Below are 20462 nucleotides of genomic sequence, written 5' to 3' on the forward strand. Positions count from 1 at the left end.
AAAACCTCCTGAAACCTAGGTCTGGCCTTCAGGGAATCTGATTCCTTGGTCTGGGGCATGGCCCGGGCATCTCCTGAAGCTCACCAGGTCACACAGAGGTGTAGCCCCAGCTGGGAACCACTGACCCAGACTCAGTTCCTGAATTTGTGTGACTGCTTCCATGGCAGCCCCTCTCGGGCCCCTGGTGTGAGGTCTTTCTTTTGCTTCTGGCTTCTGAGAGTTTCCTTTCCTGATTCCAGGCTGGGCTCTGTTTTGTCTGGTGGGTTTTTTTGCCACTGCCGTTGTGTTAGTGGCATCCAGGTCTCTGGATTACTGCATGCTTGCAGTGGGAGGAAAGGCCTGTCTACCATGTTCTCTGCCTCCCCTTCATGCTCTGTGAGGAGAGGGGCCTTGTCTGGCATGTTCACCGAGGCATTCCTGACCACTAGAACTGTGCTTGGCACAGAGTAGGCACTTAATAAACTCCTGCTGCATGAACAAAAGAACAAGTGTGGATGCTTCAAAGGAAGACTTGCACCCGGCTGACCCCCAGAGTGGGGAAGGGGTCCCACCTAATAGGAAGAACACCAAGACTTCCCCAAGAGGAGAAGGAACGGCTCCCCCTTTCTCGGCGAGGCCATGTGTCTGGACCCTGTGTGAGATGCTTTCTATACTAGCCCTTGTTGGGGTGTTGCACCCATTTTACAGATCAAACAACCAAGTTTATCAGAAATTAAAGACTCATTTAAGATGCCAAAGCTCACGAGTGGATGGTTTGATGCTGAAGCCAACATTGTTAACACCATCTCAGCTCAAAAGCCCTGAAGGCCACTTAATTCTACCAACCTTCAACCATCTTGTCATAAGGTGAGCCTGCACTCAGGAGTGACAGGAAGACGGAACTCACCTTCCTATAGCCCAGACTCCTCACAGGCTACTGCTCCACCCTGGCTCTTCCCACTGGCAAAGCAGATACAGACCCAGAGCACACCTGTATAGCAATGTCAATTGTTCAAATGCTTCCTTGCCAGGTAGTCAAGAGCCACAGCTCTGAGCCCTCCCTGTGCCCCGTGCTCCAGCACTGTGGCCAAGGTCCATTCTGACTGGTCAGAGGCCCTCTGTGTTGGTAAATACTTTGCATATCACCCCTGCTCCCAGGTTCTCCAGGCAAGAAACTAGGGGCCAGGTGGCCGATTTGGGCGTTTGGACCACTGGGCAGGACACCAGAGCCTCACTGCACTGGTGTTTCTGTGGCAGCTACTTTGGGTGACTGGCTTTCCTCTCTTGTTTTCCACAGACACATCCTCGACCCAAAGCAGATATTCTGTGTAGCTGATGTGTGTACAGATTGCAAATTCAATTGCGGAAGCATAGAGAGGCACCAGAAGAGGCATCTTATGAGAGTCAGCCAGGACTGGTAATGAGCAAACCATCACCTTGAATAGCCTCTGAGAGGTACACAGTGAAGGGCCAGAGGATGACAGAAACAGAAAGAGGGTCTGAGGACCAGAAAAGAGCAGGAAATGTTCACTGAGCACGAACTAGACGCTTTACATGGGCTAGATCATTTAATTCTCATAGCTACCCATTTGAGGTTGACATTATTATTATTCTCACTCTGCAGAGGAGGAAACTGAACCAAGAGGTTGATAAACTTCCCCAAGGCCAAAAAACTAGGAAATGGTTGAGCAGGAATTTAAACTCAAGCCCTCAGGTTGCAGAGTGGTGCAGGAAGCCCCTAAGCTTGACCTTGATCTGCTGCCACTGAAGCTGATGAAGGTCATAAAATGGGGATAAATAACACCAGCTTCAGAGGGGGTGATGGAGGAAGGAGCAGTCTAGTCAAAGTGCTCAGTGCAGTGGCTGACCCACGGCAGACACTCAGCTAATGGAAGGTAGCTAGCTACTCGACTCAGGGTGTTGCAGAAAGACAAAGCCATGCCAACATTAAATGAGGTGCTGACATTAATTTAGGGGTGTGGTCTGTTCTATCACTATGATCCTAACTGCAGCTTTCAGGTACAGGGAGACAGAGAAATGTACCTATTTTGCTCAGGCCTAGAAACTGAGGCCTGAGATCAAGCCAAACCCACAGCATTAGACTTCGTAGGTGAGTGATCCAGCCAGTTCCCACAGTTGCTGTCCCCACACCTGGCTCAGCCGCCAGCGCCTCTCCGACCCCAGCTGTCACCCGGGTCCACCCAGTGGAAATGCTCCTAGTGCAGAACCAGTGACAGGTTCAGGCTGCATAGCTCTGGGCCCATGGCTGCTGCGGCTGCCTTTCGAATTTGCCAGGGAAGCTGAGCATCCTTCTTTGCACATACCGGGCCACTTGGCTCAGTGTCTGAGGATGAGATGGGAGGCAGCCAGGCTGCTGGGAAAATGTGGAATCACTCTCTGGCAGAGGCCAGCCTGGAAGCAAGAAGTGAAATCAACAAAGCAGAGGAAAGAGCAAACGAATGAAGAGCAGCAGTGCGAAATGGGCTGCAAAAGTGCAGGGCATTGTCCTTGAATGCTACAAGATGAGATCTGAGGATGAGATGGGAGGCAGCCAGGCTGCTGGGAAAATGTGGAATCACTCTCTGGCAGAGGCCAGCCTGGAAGCGAGAAGTGAAATCAACAAAGCAGAGGACAGAGCAAACGAATGAAGAGCAGGAGTGCGAAATGGGCTGCAAAAGTGCAGGGCATTGTCCTTGAATGCTACAAGACGCTACCAGCTCACCTAATCAGCTCCCTTGCTCCAACAGCTTGCCTTGAAATTAAATGTTTGCATCAGGCTGGGTTACTGCAGGGAAGGGATATCAGGCCCTCCTTTGCAGCATCAGGGAAAATAGGGGACCTCAGATGGCCCAGGCCCTACCCCTGCCTCCTCAGCTTCCTGACTGAGCAGAGTGGATCCAGCCACTCAATGATCAGTAAAGTGGAAATTAAAAGCATGCCGGGCTGGGTTGCTCTTCTGATTAAACTGGATATACAGCCTTAAGTTCTTCACCCACTCAGAGCATTAGATGCTTGGCAACTCATTGCTTCTCCTCTGGGGCTGCTTTCTCAGGCCAAGGGGGCAAGGAGTAGTTGGTGGTAAGTTCTACTCAGTTTGTACCTAACTCAGCCTACCTTCTTCACTGTTGAAGCAAGCAGGCATGGCCTGGCATGCAGTAGGTGCCCAATAATGAATGAATCCCTGTTGAATGAATGGGTGAATGCTGTCCAGTTTACTGAAATCTTTCATCTTTGCTACTCAACAAGTAGGCTCCCCAGGCCTCAGTTTCTAGGCCTGAACAAAATAGGTACATTTCTCTGTCTCCCTCTACCTGAGAGCCACAGTTAGGAGCACAGGGATAGAACAGACAGCACCCTCAATCTAATGTCAGCACCTCATTGAATGTTGGAATGGCTTTGTGTTCCTGCAGCACCCTAAATGAGTCAAGTAACCAGCCATCATACCTTCCACTTGTTGAGTGTCTGCTGTGTGCCAGCTATGGCATCGAGCACTTTGATTAGGCCACTCATTCCTCCACCACCCTCTGTGAGGCTGGTGTTATTTATCTCTATTTTATGGACAAGGCCCATGGCTTGTCCCATAGCTAGTAAGTGGCAGAACAAGGATCAAACTCAGGTTGAAACTTGCTTCTAGGAATCTCTGCCTCCCTAATCTGTATAGCAATTGAAGCCTATTCATTCGTTCATTCATTCGTCTCTATCTTAGTCAGTTTAGGCTACTATAACAAATATAACATTGACTTGGTGGCTTAAACAACAAACATTTATTTCTCACAGTTCTGGAGGCTGGAAAGTCCAACATCAAAGTACCAGCAGGTTCAGTTCTTGGTGAGAGCTTGTTTCTTGGCTTGCAGATGGCCATCTTCTTGCCATATTCTCCCATGGCAGAAAGCAGAGAGACAGAGGCAAGCTCTGGTGTCTCATGTCTCTTCTTATAAGGTCACCAATCTCATTCAAGAACGCCCCACCCTCATGACATAATTATCTCCCCCCCTCCTAATACCTCCTAATACTATCACCTGGGGGCTAGGATTTCAACCTATGATTTTCGAGGGGATTTCTTCACCCATTCATTTAAGAAACATCAGGGAGTGTCCACTAGACGTCCTGGCATATGAACACCCTGTGTTTGCTCCTACGGGGACTCGCCGTGCAGTGGTAGGAGGGGGAGAGAGAGCAGACACATGAGAGCACTGTAAGAGCTGTTGTAGAACAATGAGCATACTGCTGTGTAGAGAGAGGGAGCACAGAGGGAAAGGAGCCCGGAACTCTACTTGCAGGAGGTTACACCAGAGAGGGCACTTCAGGGGAAGCTTCACAGAGGAGAGGGTAGCCTTTGAATACTTGCTGCTGGTTCCCCAACTCACCCATTTCAATGCCTTCCTCCTTAACTTATCCATTCTCTCTAGGACCATCTTTACTGCCGAATGGAAGCAGAACTTTGAAATAAGCCTTAGGAACGTAGTTCATGTGCCCATGAAGGGAGCTCTCCTTTCCTCTACAGACACATGGACTGCAGGGGAGGAGTGAAGGCTGGGACACTCTGACCCTCATACCCCCACATCCAAAGCTTCGCACCCTTCTAGCTCCAGGGCTGTGAGGTTTAGTACACATGCATACTACACAACCTACACTGATGCGCCACCCAATAGATCTCAACAAGAATAGGTCAAGAAGAGGTCTCCATGTGTGTGCCAAAGAGTATGTGCTTCCATTCATTCATCCAGCTTCACAGACACCACTGAGAGCCAGCAATGAACTATGCCTGCTGTGGACGTTGTAGGACACACAGTCCCTGCCTCAGGAAGCTCAAGTCTAAGGGGGGAACAATTATGCACAGCCAATGGCAGAATGAAATAAAGAGGAAATGCCAATCCAACCAACTGAGGGCGTTCATAGGATTCACAGAGAAGGTGATAGATAAGCTGGACCTTGAAGAATGTGTGGGATTTTGATAGTGGGACGTTGACTCTCTGGTCTACCCTTCTGGGAAACCTCCACCCTCTTCAGTGGCAGCAAGGAACAGAAGAAGCATTCAAGACGCTAGCTATCACACTGCTGCCAACCCTGGCCAATTTACAAAAGCCACCAGGGGAATAAGCCCTGCCACCATTGCCCAGCCTCCCTACTAGGTCGTGATGATGCCCCAGGTGAGGCCACCTCGATTCACGAGGCCCTTGATTTGTGGATAATGGTCTCAGCGATGCCAGAGGTGGGAGAGGCAGGTGCCCACACAGTCAACGTTGAGACCTGCAGCCTCACCTTGTTTTTGTCCAACCCAAGTCCACCCCTTCATGCCTTCATTCTCTTTCCTCTGCACCCTCCCCCAAGGTATAATGAGACCTCAATGCTCCGCTTCTAATCATAGTTTTCATGGTTTGTTTATGGATCTTCTGATTGTAATACCAGTCACCAGGCCAGCCATTGAGGGAATGCTATAGTTTCCTAGGCTTACTGTCAATTGCATAAGCAATTGAGATGCAGATCAGTTTTCTCCTGGTGTTTCTGGGGAAGGATGGATGTTTCCAACCACCCTCCTGTGGGAGTCAAACTGGAAAGAAATGGGGAGCTGAGGAGGAAAGTGGTGGCTGCTCCACGGATCACTGAGCTGGGCAAGTGGGGCCCAGTACTGTCTCTAACCACAGCCACCAGCATGGGGTGGGGGCTGCCTGGCATGCTCTCAGCTGCACCCTCTGTTCGACTTTCAACGTCCACCTGTGCTTTGGGTCTCCTCACACGTGGCCTTGCAAGTGGCTCTCCCCTCTTCATCACATCACTTTCTCCTAGTCCTTATAGAATGAGACCCACTCTCTTGATTTACTTAACACTTTTAATTCTACCAACATAACAGAACTATGCCCACACACATATAAAAATAACACTATTCCTTTACAAGCCGCTTAAATCATTTCTAAACAAATACATGTTCATTACTTGTCCTAATATACACGCTTCCTCCAAAATAATAGCTTTTCTCATCAAATCTACCCAACAGTAGATTTGGGTAAAACTAAATTTGCCTACAGAAAAAGTAGGCATTAGAGGGAGCTGGATGCCCTTAAGCCATGACTGGCAGCCTGGCATGGGAATCCAAGGTCACTAATAAAAGACACACAAAAGTCAGAGCCCAACCCAGCAACCGCAAGCTCCTCTGACTATGTCCAAGATGGCCCTCTCATCTTCCCGGGCGCGAAGTCTGCTCCCTCTCATTTCCTCAGCCATGGGCTTCACTGTGCCCAGGCTTCAGATATAGCGGCTTCATTTGCCTGTCCATCTTGGGCTCACCCTGCCATAACCTCCCCTAGCTCATGTCTGCTTGTGATTCTTCTCTCTGACCCCACACACCGAGTAGACCCCAGAGTGGCTGACCCCTGGCTCTTCCTGGGGAGCCTCCAAAGAAATCATTCCTGGGGCAGTCCAGATGGGTAAAGACAGGAATTTCCTGGGCCCCAACCCCTAGGCACTCCATTCCAGCTGGTGTTAGTGCCGAAGGAAGTGCATTCAAGACTCCAAGGAAAATAAAAGCTCAGATATGAGGAACCATCTTGATAGTATGTAACGCTGAAATTGCTTCTCTCAACCCCAATCTGAGTAGCCATCAACTGATAATGGAAGAGACACATCCCTGTTACTTGATGAAGTCTCTCTTCATATTTGCTCCCTTATCTTGATTGATTTTGTGTAGAAAATAAGATAAAGACTCAGAGTTTAAAATAAGGCTTTGTCCTTTACCTAAAACCTGCGTGGAAGAAGGAGGTGAAGGGAACATTTGCAAGCAGGAGCTGATTGACAATCACATTGCTGAATGTATCAAAATTATGGGCTTTCTATTACGCCAGGGTACAGCCTAAGACCCTCTCTGAGAAGTGCCTTGTGGTCTGGACAGGAGGAGGGGCTTCATGCTTCTCTGCAGATAAGGGGAAGACAAATTGTATAATTTAGCAAACTTCAAAAAGGCTAGTTGAATGGGATTTGGATAACATTCATTTAAAAGGGGTCAGGATGTTTGTCCAGCAAAACATTAAAAAGCTATCATTTTGCTGAGATTATAGATTTCTTCCTCTCCCCGCAGGTCATATGGGTGCACATCTATTATGGAGTAAATCTCTTTATTTCAATCATCTCTTCTCCGGCTACAGTCTCATGTGCATCAGCACTAGGAAGATGATTTTTCCATTTGGGTTACATTTTTCTTTGTTAAATTTATTCTTCTTGAGATCATTCCACTGTTAAGAATCCCTTGTCCAGCAGCAGGGAAAGATAAATATTTCTTTAATTATCTTATTTATAAATAAGATAAAGATAATATAGATAATATCTACAGATATTTTGAAATCTCACTTCTTACTGCGATGCCTATGATTTCCCATCCTCTCTTCCTCGAGCTCTACTGGCTAAACCTGAGCCAAGTCTTCCCAATTCTTAGAGCAACTTCAGTTGCTCCAATTAGAGTCCCCAGAGTCTATCTTTCAGATATTCAAATGTTTCTCTTTCTTACTAAGAAAATATAAGACTACTCATTCTCACCTTCTTTTTGCATTTTTTTGCATTTTATTCTGCAGATATGTTAGTAAGATTCGGTCAGGAAAACAAAAACTTCTCCAAGCATTTCAAATAAAGGATTTAATGCCGATAATTTGAGGCTTACCACACTGTTGGATGAATTAAGAGAATGAAAGTCAGAAAAAACTACCACTAATTTCAGGAAATTAGAACATACAGGAACCTCAGGAAGCTGCCACCAGAACCTGTGTCTCTCACCACCCCAAAGAGGGTAAACTGTAGCAGGAGGTCCCGTAAGCCACTGGCAAAACCTCCGGCAGGTCTACTGTTTCCTGACGCCCAGGTGATTCTGTCTTGTTGCAGGAATAAGAATGACATCTGTTGTTCTTCTACTTTTCAAATCATGCATGGGTGCCTCCTATTGGTGGAGTCCCAATCAGAGTCTTGCTGATATGGGATGCCAGGAAATGCAACAGTTCCCAGAATTCCAACCACACAAATATGGCAAAGAGCTTTGAAGGGAGTGGCAATGAATGTAAGTTTCCTAAATCCAGTACATTGGAGGTCCACAATTCTCTAAGCACTATGTTAACAACCATATATATATATATATATATAATTTGCTTTTTTAAAAAAATTATACTTTAAGTTCTGGGATACATGTGCAGAACGTGCAGGTTTGTTGCATAGGCAGACACGTGCCATGGTGGTTTGCTGCACGCATCAACCCATCATCTACATTAGGTATTTCTCCTAATGCTATCTCTCCCCTAGCCCCCCACCCCCTTACAGGCCCTGGTGTGTGATGTTCCCCTCTCTGTGTCCATGTGTTCTCATTGTTCAACTCCCACTTTTGAGTGAGAACACGTGTGCTTGGTTTTCTGTTCCTGTGTTAGTTTGCTGAGAATGTTGGTTTCCAGCTTCATCCATGTCCCTGAAAAGGATGCAGACTCATCCTTTTTTATGGCTGCATAGTATTCCATGGTGTATATGTGCCACATTTTCTTTATCCAGTCTATCACTGATGGGCGTTTGGGTTGGTTCCAAGTCTTTCCTATTGTGAACAGTGAGCAGCTTTATATATATCACCCACATTTTTCACATGAGGCAATAGAGCTCAGACTTCTTAGGTAATTTGTCCAGGGACACACAACCAACCAGGGATCACGAGTCAGATTTCTGAGCCCATGTTCTTTCCACAACACTGCCCTGCTTCATACAATAATCTAGGAAATTTCTACAACCTATCACGTCCTTCCTGCAGTGCATCTGCAGTGCAGTGCCAAGGACAAGTTTCTCCCAATCCAGAGGCCTCAGTTTAGGTGTCCTTATTTCTCAGCATTTCCATGCAGCTATGTCTCCCACACTCTAGATGTTCTTTCCCAGATGGTCCTGATGCTGGCACTGCATGTCTCCCCCACCAACTTCAACTGAGCCCTAGTTGTCTGGTGCTGTCCGTGAGCATGACATTTTTTGCCTACTCTCAACTTGACATTGTTAATCTTCAAGCTAGAGCACAGAGGAGGAGTCCTGGCAAGCCTCTGCTCTAACTTCCCAGGTGCCTCTTCAGAAGTTCTGCAGATCGCCTTTGAAAGTCGGCTAGTCGCCAGTCCAGTCTTTCAGGAAATACTGTGGGGTTTCCCAGGATTATGATCAACTGCACAGGCCACTGAGGTGCAGATCAGCTTTCTCCTTGTCTTTCTCGGGGACAATAGAAGTCTCTCGCCATTGTCTCATGGAGTAAAACTAGACAGAGAAGAGAGGATGCGAAGAAAAGCAGTAGTAGCTTCATAGATAACCAAGCCAGGTAAACATGACCCAGTATTTTTCTATTCTGGCCTGGAGAGAGAAGGACTTTTCTTTGACACAAAGAGTAGAGTCTAAGCACCTCATGATGTCTTCAGCCAGAATCCCACCAAAGTTCTTACAATCTCCAGGAGACTTGGTTTTCCATTCCAAACAAAGGAATAATTCTTACTCACCCTGTCCATGGGAATTAAGGATGTGTGATGAAGTCCTAAGTCAGAGCTCACTCCCAACTACAGGAAGAGATGAATGACAGAAAGAAATGCAGCACTCTAAACAGTAAGGTGCTCCACAATTTGCCTCTCTGTTAAAAAGAAATGTGCGGGTTTGGAGGGGGGTACGAACAGGAGTATCCACCCAGGGTCTGCCACCACTATTTGGAGGTCATGGAAGAGGACAACAGAGAAGGCCATTCTACAAAGTGATGACTTTTCAAAAGTGTTTAGTAAGTTGGCATGACAGTCATTAAGACTCATGAAAGATGAAGCCAGGTGATCACTTCTCGGCCTTTTGGCTAAGATCAAGTGTGAAAGATGAAGCCTGGTGAAATCAAACATAATGACACATAACGACATGGTAGTGTTTTATCAGTGCTTATAACCTCACACCCAACAGCATAGATGCCAACAGAGCTCATCTCTGGGTTCACTCCTCCATGGGACTCTCTAGCCATGCTTCTGGCTGTACCGGGTCTTGACTTTGAACTCAGCCTATTTTAAAATAGCATGCACAATGTGAGGGTCTAGAAGCTGGGGCACAAAGAGGTGCCCTGCCTGCTTTTGACTCAGGCATTGCCCTTACCAGTTCTGAGAGAGAATTTTGAGAACAACGTGATTTCTATTCTGGAATTGCTATGAGGTTTCCCAGGGAAACACTCAGTCATAGGCTAGACTCAGAAATGGATGTTCTAAAGGCAGGAAACATTTAGATAGCAAGGAGAACTGTTCTGGATTTATAATTCTGGCCCTTGATTCCTATGCATGACACTAGGCATTGCCACCAGGGCTTAACTCAAAAGGCCTTGGCTCTATACCAGATGATTAAATAATGTCAAATGTTCTCACATATGTGTATATAGGGGGTAGGTCCAAGATGCTTAACATACATCCAGAGTAGACTTAACATCAGTGTACGTTAACTGAGTCTCAATAATCTTCTCAACATTATACCAGGGTTCAGGAGCCAAATCCCAAGCGCAAAGCATTGTGTTTGTCCTCCCTTTGGAAAGTAAAACAATAACACACTTCTACTGGGGACACAATGAAGCCCGTGAGAGCCTATCCCAGGCTACAATCTCCACATACTGTCCCTGTGTCCCAATACACTCCCCTGACCTCTCCATTTATTCTGCCGTATTCTCCATGCAAAATATTAGCTACATTGCAATGTGTTTCTGGAATGGGGTCTCTTATGACTCTTTATAAGGAGGACAAACTTGGCTTTCATCAAGCTTTAAATAAATCACAGCATCTAAATTGGAAAGGAAGAAGTCAAATTATCCTTGTTCATAGATGACATAGCATCATATTTAGAAAAATTTAAAGACTCCACCAAAAAACTGTTAGAGTGGATAAACAAGTTCAGTAAAGTGATTTTTCAAGTTACAAAATCAGCATACAAAAATAAGTAGCATTTCTATACCCTAACAGTGAACAACCTGAAAAATAAATCAAGAAAGCAATCCCATTTACAATAGCTACAAAAATAGTATAATAAAATACTTAGGAATAAATTTAACAAAAGAAGTAAAAGATCTCTATAATGAAAAGTATAAAACATGATTAAAAAAAAGGTGGAAGAGGGCACTCACAAGAACTGAAAGATATTCCATGCTCATGGATTGCAAGAATTAATATTGTTAAAAAGTTCATACTTCTAAAGTGATCTACAGATTCAGTACAGTCTCTACTAGGATACCAATGACATTCGTCACAGAAATAGAAAAAACAATCCTAATATTCCTATGGAACCACAAAAGACCTGAATAGCCAAAGCATCCTGAGCAAAAAGAACTAAGCTGGAAACACTACTTGACTTTAAAGTTTACTACAAACTACAGTAACCAAAACAGCATGGTACTAACATAAAAACAAGCATATAGACCAATGGAGTAAAATAGAGAATTCAGAAATAAATCCACACATTTACAGCCAATCCATTTTTTACAAAGGTGCCAAGACTATACACTAGGGAAAAGACAGTCTCTTCAATAAATGGGGCTGAGAAAACTGGATATCCATATGCAAAAGAATGAAACTAGATCCCTATTTCTCACCATATACAAAAATCAAATCAAAATGGATTAAAAACTTAAATATAAGACCTGAAAGTATGAAACTACTAGAAGAAAAGATTGGGGAAACACTTCAGGACATTGGCCAGGACAAAATATTTTTGTGTGGATAAGACCTTGAAAGCACAGGCAACCAAAACAAATGGGATTATATCAAGCTAAGAAGTTTCTGACCTGGTGCGGTGGCTCACATCTGAAATTTCAGCACTTTGGAAGGCTGAGGCAAGAGGATCACCTGAGCCCAGGATTTCAAGACCAGCCCAGGCAACATAGTGAGACTCCCATCTCTACCAAAAAATAGAAAAAATTAGCTGGGTATGGTGGCATGTGCCTGTCTGTAGTCCTAGTTACTTGGGAGGCTGAGGTGAGAGAAGAGCTTGAGCCGGGGAAGTCGAGGCTGCTGCAGTGAGCCATGATCGTGCCACTGCACTCCAGCCTGGGCAACAGAGCAAAGCTCTGTCTCAAAAAATAAAAATAAAATTAAAAAGTAAATAAATTTTTAAAAAGCTTCTGCACAGCAAAGGAAACAATAAACAGGGTGAAGAGATAGCCTGCAGAATGGGAGAAAATATTTGCAAACTATCCATCCAACAAGAATATATAATTTATATATACCAGAATATATGAGGAATGCACACAACTCAATAGTTAAAAATAATAATAATTCTATTAAAACATGTGGTATATGTACACAGTGGAATGTTAGCTGAATACAGATTTTTCAAAATAAGACATCCATGTGGCTGACAAGCATATGAAAAAATGTTTAGCCAGGCATGGTGGTGAACACCTATATTCCTAGCCACTTGGGAGGCTGAGGCAGGAAGATCACTTGAGCCCAGGAGTTCAAGGTTACAAGTGAGCTGTAACTGCACCACTACACTCCAGCCTGGGCAACAGAGTGAGACCCTCTCTCAAAAAAGAAAAAGAAGAAAGAAAAATGCTCAATATCACTAAATAATGGAAATGCAAATCAAAACCATAATGAGACATTGTCTCACCCCAATTAACACAGCTATTATCAAAAAGACAAAAAAATAACAAAAGCTGGTGAGGATGCAGAGAAAGGGGAATGCTAGTACACTGTTGGTGGGAATGTAAATTAGTACATCCATTATAGAAAACGGTATGGAGGTTCCTCAAAAAACCAAAAATAGACCTACCATATGATCCAGCAAATCCCACTGCTGGGTACATATCAAAAAGAAAGGAAATTAGTATGTCAAAGAGATAGCTGCACACCCATGTTTATTGCAGCACTATTCACAATAGCTAAGATATGGCATCAACCTAAGTGTCTATCAACATATGAATGGATAAAGAAAATGTGGTATGTATACACAATGAAATGTCATTCAGCTATAAAAAAGAATGAAATCTTGTCATTTGCAGCAACATGGATGGAACTGAAGGTCATGTGTTAAAGTAAAATAAGCCAGGCACAGAAAGATAAATATCGCTTGTTCTTACTCACATGTGGGAACTAAAAAAGTGGAGGTAGAGTGTAAAATGATGGTTACCTGAGGCTGGGAAGGGTGGAGAGGAGGGAGGAATGAAGAGAGGTTGATTAAAGGGTATGAAAATGTAGTTAGATAGAAGAAACCAGTTCTAGTGTTCAATAGCACAGTAGGGTGACTACAGTTAATAATAATTTATTATATATTTCAAAACAGCTAGGAGAGAAGATTTGGAATGTTCCCAACACAAAGAAATAACAAATGTTTGAGGTGATAGACATCCTAATTACTTGATTTGATCATTACGCATTACATGTATGTAGCAAAATATCACATGTACCCTATAAATATGTACAATTATGTCTTGATTCAAAAAAATACACATACACACACACACACATATGAAACAAGGCAGGTTCTACCACTGTTCTTGGATTGGCTAAATCGTAGTAACTATACAGATATTAAACATCTAAAAAAATTAATTTTTTTAAATTAAAGAAACTCTTAAACATTAAGCAACATGATGCCTTTTCTGAGTTGAAAAAGTCCATGATAAGGCCATGGTAGACTATTCTTTCACATTCTAAGGCTTATGGTACCAGAGTAACAGTACAACAGTTTTAGGTGTTGAGGGGATATTTGATGGATAAATTTTTGTTCTGGATGGTGAGAAAGAAAACTACCTTTCTACTTTCAACACTCCTCTTCGATGAAGCTTCCTCCAACTGACCATGATCTGTCATCTACAAAAATGCTTCAAAGCTAAGAAATATGCTTATCAACCTCCCTAATGAGGAGGAATAGAGGGTGAATAAAAAAATGCTTTTTATTTTTGCTTCATGAATAGCAGTGGTACAGAACTGTTCCAAGTTCCAAGTAAAAACAATTTAAAATGATAAGATATATGTAGGATTCCAGTCATAGTCATCCAACAAAAAAGCCCATTTCCTAAGAATTGTGGGAATAGGACTGTATAAAGATGGGGATGGAAAACATCCATTTAACTCTACTTCCTCCAGAACCCCCATTAAAATGATAAAAAGGAATACAAATCCACTGGCACATAAAGAATTGGAGAGAAAACAAGAAGAGACATTTGGAAGAAAAAAAGCAGATGGATGAGTGGGAACTGACTTGGCTACGTTTAAGCTGGCTTCAGGAAAGGTGGCACCAGGTGCCCATGAATGTGAGGATGAAGATGAGACTGAAAACAGAAAAACTGATTAAAAGACTTTAAAGGAGCAATTAGGCCTTCAGGTTGCCTCTCCCCTCTGGGAAACTGGAAGGTGGCTTCTCAAACACCCAACACTGGAAAGGCTAGAGCCAAAAAACTGTGAACACCAGGGACAGGTATAGAACAAGGGCACCAACTAAAAACAGGGGCTGAATGACTATGTCCATACTGAATGCTGATAGAGCCCCCACCGCCAACGCAGATTCTATCCTTCTTTCCCATCTCAGCTTCCAGAACATTGGTTTCCAGGAATCACCTTCTTGGGAGGCAATTAGAAAAGATTTTTTTTAAGGCTTCTGAGCAGTTCAAGAGGAAAAACCATTAAGATACTGATACCAGAAGCCAGCCAGATCACTGTATACTGAAGCTCATGGAAAAAAAAGAAAGAAAGAAAGAAAAAAAAAAAAAAAGCTTGTGCCAAAGGCAGCAGTGGTTAATAAGCATTCCATTTGCAACTCCACATTTTCCAACCCACTTCCAGTTAGGTGGAGTTAGGTGGAGCCTAACTGTGACTTGATATGACCAATTGACTATAGGCAGAAGTGGCATGGACTGAAACATATAAGAACCAGTATACAATTGTCTGGCTGTCCCTGCTGAGGTACCCAAAGAGACTGCATGGTCCGGATGAAGCAACTATAAAATGATGGAATCTCCATGAACCTGGTCCCCTGAGTGTGGAGTAGAGTTCTATAGAAAACATCACTAGATATGCTGTGTGAGAAACTAAACTTTCTTTTTCTAAACCACTGAGAACTGTTTGTTGTTTATTTCAAAACATAAGTCTAGTCTCTCCTAGCTAACACAAAACCACACACACAGAATTTTTAATCACCATTTTGGTGCATAATGTTAAATGAGTACTCAAGGATCACCAGAGTTCTGAGAAAAGTCTCTAATATAAAAAATAGAGGCTAGAGCATGAAGGGTTGTTGAATTTTGTCAAAGGCCTTTCTGCATCTATTGAGATAATCATATGGTTTTTGTCATTGGTTCTGTTTATATGCTGGATTACGTTTATTGATTTGCGTATGTTGAACCAGCCTTGCATCCCAGGGATGAAGCCCACTTGATCATGGTGGATAAGCTTCTTGATGTGCTGCTGGATTCGGTTTGCCAGTATTTTATTGAGGATTTTTGCATCGATGTTCATCAGGGATATTGGTCTAAAATTAAAAACTCTCAATAAATTAGGTATTGATGGGATGTATCTCAAAATAATAAGAGCAATCTATGACAAACCCACAGTCAATATCATACTGAATGGGTAAAAACTGGAAGCATTCCCTTTGAAAACTGGCACAAGACAGGGATGCCCTCTCTCACTACTCCTATTCAACACAGTGTTGGAAGTTCTGGCCAGGGCAGTCAGGCAGGAGAAGGAAATAAAGGGTATTCAATTAGGAAAAGAGGAAGTCAAATTGTCCCCGTTTGCAGATGACATGATTGTATATCTAGAAAACCCCATCGTCTCAGCCCAAAATCTCCTTAAGCTGATAAGCAACTCCAGCAAAGTCTCAGGATACAAAATCAATGTGCAAAAATCGCAAGCATTCTTATACACCAATAACAGACAGAGAGCCAAATCATGAATGAACTCCCATTCACAATTGCTTCAAAGATAATAAAATACCTAGGATTCCAGCTTAGGAGGGACGTGAAGGACCTCTTCAAGGAGAACTACAAACCACTGCTCAGTGAAATAAAAGAGGATACAAACAAATGGAAGAACATTCCATGCTCATGGGTAGGAAGAATCAATATCGTGAAAATGGCCATACTGCCCAAGGTAATTTATAGATTCAATGCCATCCCCATCAAGCTACCAATGACTTTCTTCACAGAATTGGAAAAAACTACTTTAAAGTTCAGATGGAACCAAAAAAGGGCCCGTATTGCCAAGTCAATCCTAAGCCAAAAGAACAAAGCTGGAGGCATCACACTACCTGACTTCAAACTATACTACAAGGCTACAGTAACCAAAACAGCATGGTACTGGTACCAAAACAGAGATATAGACCAATGGAACAGAACAGAGCCCTCAGAAATAATGCTGCATATCTACAACCATCTGATCTTTGACAAACCTGACAAAAACAAGAAATGGGGAAATGATTCCCTATTTAATAAATGGTGCTGGGAAAACTGGCTAGCCATATGTTGAAAGCTGAAACTGCATCCCTTCCTTACACCTTATACAAAAATTAATTCAAGATGCATTAAAGACTTAAATGTTAGACCTAAAACCATAAAAACCCTAGAAGAAAACCTAGGCAATACCATTCAGGACATAGGCATGGGCAAGGGACTTCATGTCTAAAACACCAGAAGCAATGGCAACAAAAGCCAAAATTGACAAATGGGATCTAATTAAACTAAAGAGCTTCTGCACAGCAAAAGAAACTACCATCAGAGTGAACAGGCAAACTACAGAATGGGAGAAGATTTTTGCAATCTACTCATCTGACAAAGGGCTAATATCCAGAATCTACAATGAACTCAAACAAATCTACAAGAAAAAAACAAACAGCCCCATCAAAAAGTGGGCGAAGGATATGAACAGACACTTCTCAAAAGAACACATTTATGCAGCCAAAAAACACATGAAAAAATGCTCATCATCACTGGCCATCAGAGAAATGCAAATCAAAACCACAATGAGATACCATCTCACACCAGTTAGAATGCCGGTCATTAAAAAGTCAGGAAACAACAGGTGCTGGAGAGGATGTGGAGAAACAGGAACACTTTTACACTGTTGGTGGGACTGTAAACTAGTTCAACCATTGTGGAAGTCAGTGTGGTGATTCCTCAGGGATCTAGAACTAGAAATACCATTTGACCCAGCAATCCCATTACTGGGTATGTACCCAAAGGATTATAAATCATGTTGCTATAAAGACACATGCACACGTATGTTTATTGTGGCACTATTCACAATAGCAAAGACTTGGAACCAAGCCAAATGTCCAACAATGATAGACTGGATTAAGAAAATGTGGCACATATATACCACAGAATACTATGCAGCCATAAAAAATGATGAGTTCATGTCCTTTGTAGGGACATGGATGAAGCTGGAAACCATCATTCTCAGCAAACTATCACCAAGGACAAAAAAACCAAACACCGCATGTTCTCACTCATAGGTGGGAATTGAACAATGAGAACACATGGACACAGGAAGGGGAACATCACACTCTGGGGACTGTTGTGGGGTGGGTGGAGTGGGGAGGGATAGCATTAAGAGATATACCTAATGTTAAATGACGAGTTGATGGGTGCAGCACACCAACATGGCACATGTATACATATGTAACTAACCTGCACGTTGTGCACATGTACCCTAAAACTTAAAGTATAATAAAAAAAAATAGAGGCTAGAACAAGTCGAAGATGGCAGCTTGGAAGAACAAAAGTTAATCAAGAGAAGATGAAGCATTGAGATTAATCATTTCAATGAAGTAAAATAAAGTATTTCACTCAAAAGATATGACCAAAAATGCTATAAAAAAGAAAACTGCATTCACAGAACAAAAAAGAGCTCTTATAATTAAAAATATAAGAGCAAAAAATAAAATTCCATAGAAGCACTTGAAAAAAATTGAAGGATTCTCCCAGAAAACAGGGCAAAAAGACTAACATCAATATAGGAGGTCTATCATCCAAATAATTGTAGTTCCAAAGTAAGTGGAGAAAACTTAAAGGCGAAAAATAAGTATCAAATAAATAACTAAAAAAAAATTATTAACAACAGAAATAAATTTTTAATTTTTAAAAAATAACTCACAAAATGTCCAGCAAAATGGATGAAAATAGACTGATATACCTTTTATCTGGGAATATACCTTTTATCTGGAGAAGTTTTCTGAAGACAACCAAAAATGCTAGATAAAATATTTAAAATACCTTACAAACATAAAAACACTAATGGAAGTATAATGAATGTCCCATCCAAAACCTAAATGAAAGCAGAAATCTAGGGAGGTAAATTGAGCACTGAGGTCTGTTTTGATGAAAGGCATTGCCAAACTGAGTGAAATTAAGTTTTCCTTTTGTGAGATAACAAACATTACACTACCAGGATAAGAGAGGACTAGGAAGAAATCCATTCCATAAAGCTTCCATTTACACCCAGGGGTCTGCAAGGACAGGTGCTCTGGCACTCAACAAAGCAGGGGATAAAAATCTAGAAGTCCTCTTGGAACAATCATGACCAAAAGCTGGCATTTATGTAAATTTTCAGCCCAGATGTTCATCACGCAGATAGTCCAAAATAAACTTCCAGCCCTAAATGTAGTTGCAAGTGATCCTGGGCTGCTAAGGCCTCTTGCAAAAGCCAAAGTGAACATTCTCCAGAGGAAGACACTTTCATCCTAGCCCAAAAAAGACTTCTCACAAATAAGTTTTCCAGAAAATGAGCAGCACACAATCAAAAATAACCAAGCAGTGCTCACTTTTTCAGCATATGTACTGAAATGAAACAATACAGAAAAAAACAGCATGTTCTTTGTATTAATAAGTTAACATACAGTTACTCTGTCAGCCATCAATTCTCCTCCTAGGTATTTAATCAAGAGAAATGAAAATATATGTTCTCACAATGACTTGTACATGAACATTCTTAGCAGCGTTATTCCTAATGGCCCCAAACTGGAAACGATCCACATCATTATCAACAGAAGGATGAATAATCAAATTGCAAAATAGTAATAGAATAAAATATTACTCAGCAATAAAAAGGAACAAACTATTAATAGATGAATGAATTTAGATTGTTTTCCATCCTTCAAATCTTTGCTGCTTTCATGCCTGATTGTGAGAGAGTGGAAAAGGAAAGGAAGACTCCATTTTTCTCTCTCCTAGCTCCACCTTCTCCTCCTATGCCTCTAGCCATGGCAGATGCCTCCTCTAACTGGCCACTTAACAATTCCAGTTGTTGGCTTCTGGGAACTCTGAAGACCCTTCAGAGATGCTCTCTGCTAGGGTCTCATTATCTTTCCAGTTGAACTTCTTGGGCAAAGTCCCTTTTAAGGCATCTCCAGGCCAAGTCTCCCCCTCACGACCATTCAACTCAGAGGAAATTCACAACATGGCCTCCCAGCAGCCCCAGTTCTCCCAGCCCTGGTGCCTCAGCCTGAAAAACTGTCTGTAGATCTGAGATGTGTCAGACTCCAGGCCAGACTGTGCCCTCAATTCCATGGATGCCTCTCTAGCTTTCCAGGTGGCCCTTCCAATGGCTTCTCTCACTTCTTTTACCTCCCCTCCCCTACAGTGCATAGATTAGGGCTATGTTTTAATAGCAAATCATACCACATACTGGCAACTCTCTCCCCAAATATCCTCTCTTTCCAGTAGCCAATTTTGATGGTTTTACACTGAGATGGGTGACAGTCTAAGGGTCAGGACACTGATTTTAGGTCATCCCCATTGGCAAGTCCTGAATAGATGCTTAGCAAGCTTTGAAATGTGAGGGTACATGCCTGCAGTGTTTTAGATTTTGGCCTTGGTCATCTTGCATAAAAGAGAAGCAGAGAGTCTCGTTTTAACATGCTGTTACAGTGACAGTTTATAAAGGTCAGGCAATCTCAGAAGCCAAATTTCCTACAGCACAATCTCTAAGGTCCCAGAAAATAGATATTTGGTAACTTAAGAGCCATGATAATAGCTGATTAAAACTTAAGAGAACTGCAAGAAATGTGAGGCACATCTTGGAAATCTGAAACTAGATGAAATTCCATTATCTGCCCCTTGCCTCTGGTTTACAACCGCATTAAAATCAGAATTCCAGATTAGCAGCCTCTGTGTTTTCATGACATTGAATAGTCTGTTGCTAGAACTCTTCCCTAGCCAGGAAGTAAAACTTCACAGCAATGGACAGATGTTTATAGGAGTTTTTTTTACAGAGGCTCTCCTAGTGTGATAGAGTGATGTGGAAGCTGAAATGCCCTTCTTCAGTCATTAAGAGGTTTCCAAATAGTGCCCAGGCTTCTTAAGGTCAATTGCTGAAGTAACTGAATCATAGTTTGAAAAATGGTGTTGCCGGAAGGGACCTTGGACACATTCTATTCTGTTCTGAATTGGATAAGTGGAGAGCACATTCGTTCTCAGACTACATATTCATGGCAAGCATTAATTCATCTCACCACCCTGCCTCTGAGCCTAGCCTCGGCAGTACCCACCAATG

General features: G+C 42.7%; 1 protein-coding gene across 1 annotated transcript in view; it reads left to right on the forward strand.

Annotated features, from left to right (window-relative positions):
- LOC100977242 (uncharacterized protein C15orf32) overlaps positions 1-20462 on the forward strand; it is a 29573-nt gene continuing 9111 nt past the window's right edge. The window contains exons 1-2 of the mRNA XM_003816788.6: positions 1-846; positions 1277-1396. Of these exons, the coding sequence (XP_003816836.3) occupies positions 473-846; positions 1277-1396 (494 nt within the window). The 5' untranslated portion in view covers positions 1-472. The remainder of the gene's footprint in view (positions 847-1276; positions 1397-20462) is intronic.

Source organism: Pan paniscus, chromosome 16 (assembly GCF_029289425.2).
Source record: "Pan paniscus chromosome 16, NHGRI_mPanPan1-v2.0_pri, whole genome shotgun sequence".
NCBI lineage: Eukaryota > Metazoa > Chordata > Mammalia > Primates > Hominidae > Pan > Pan paniscus.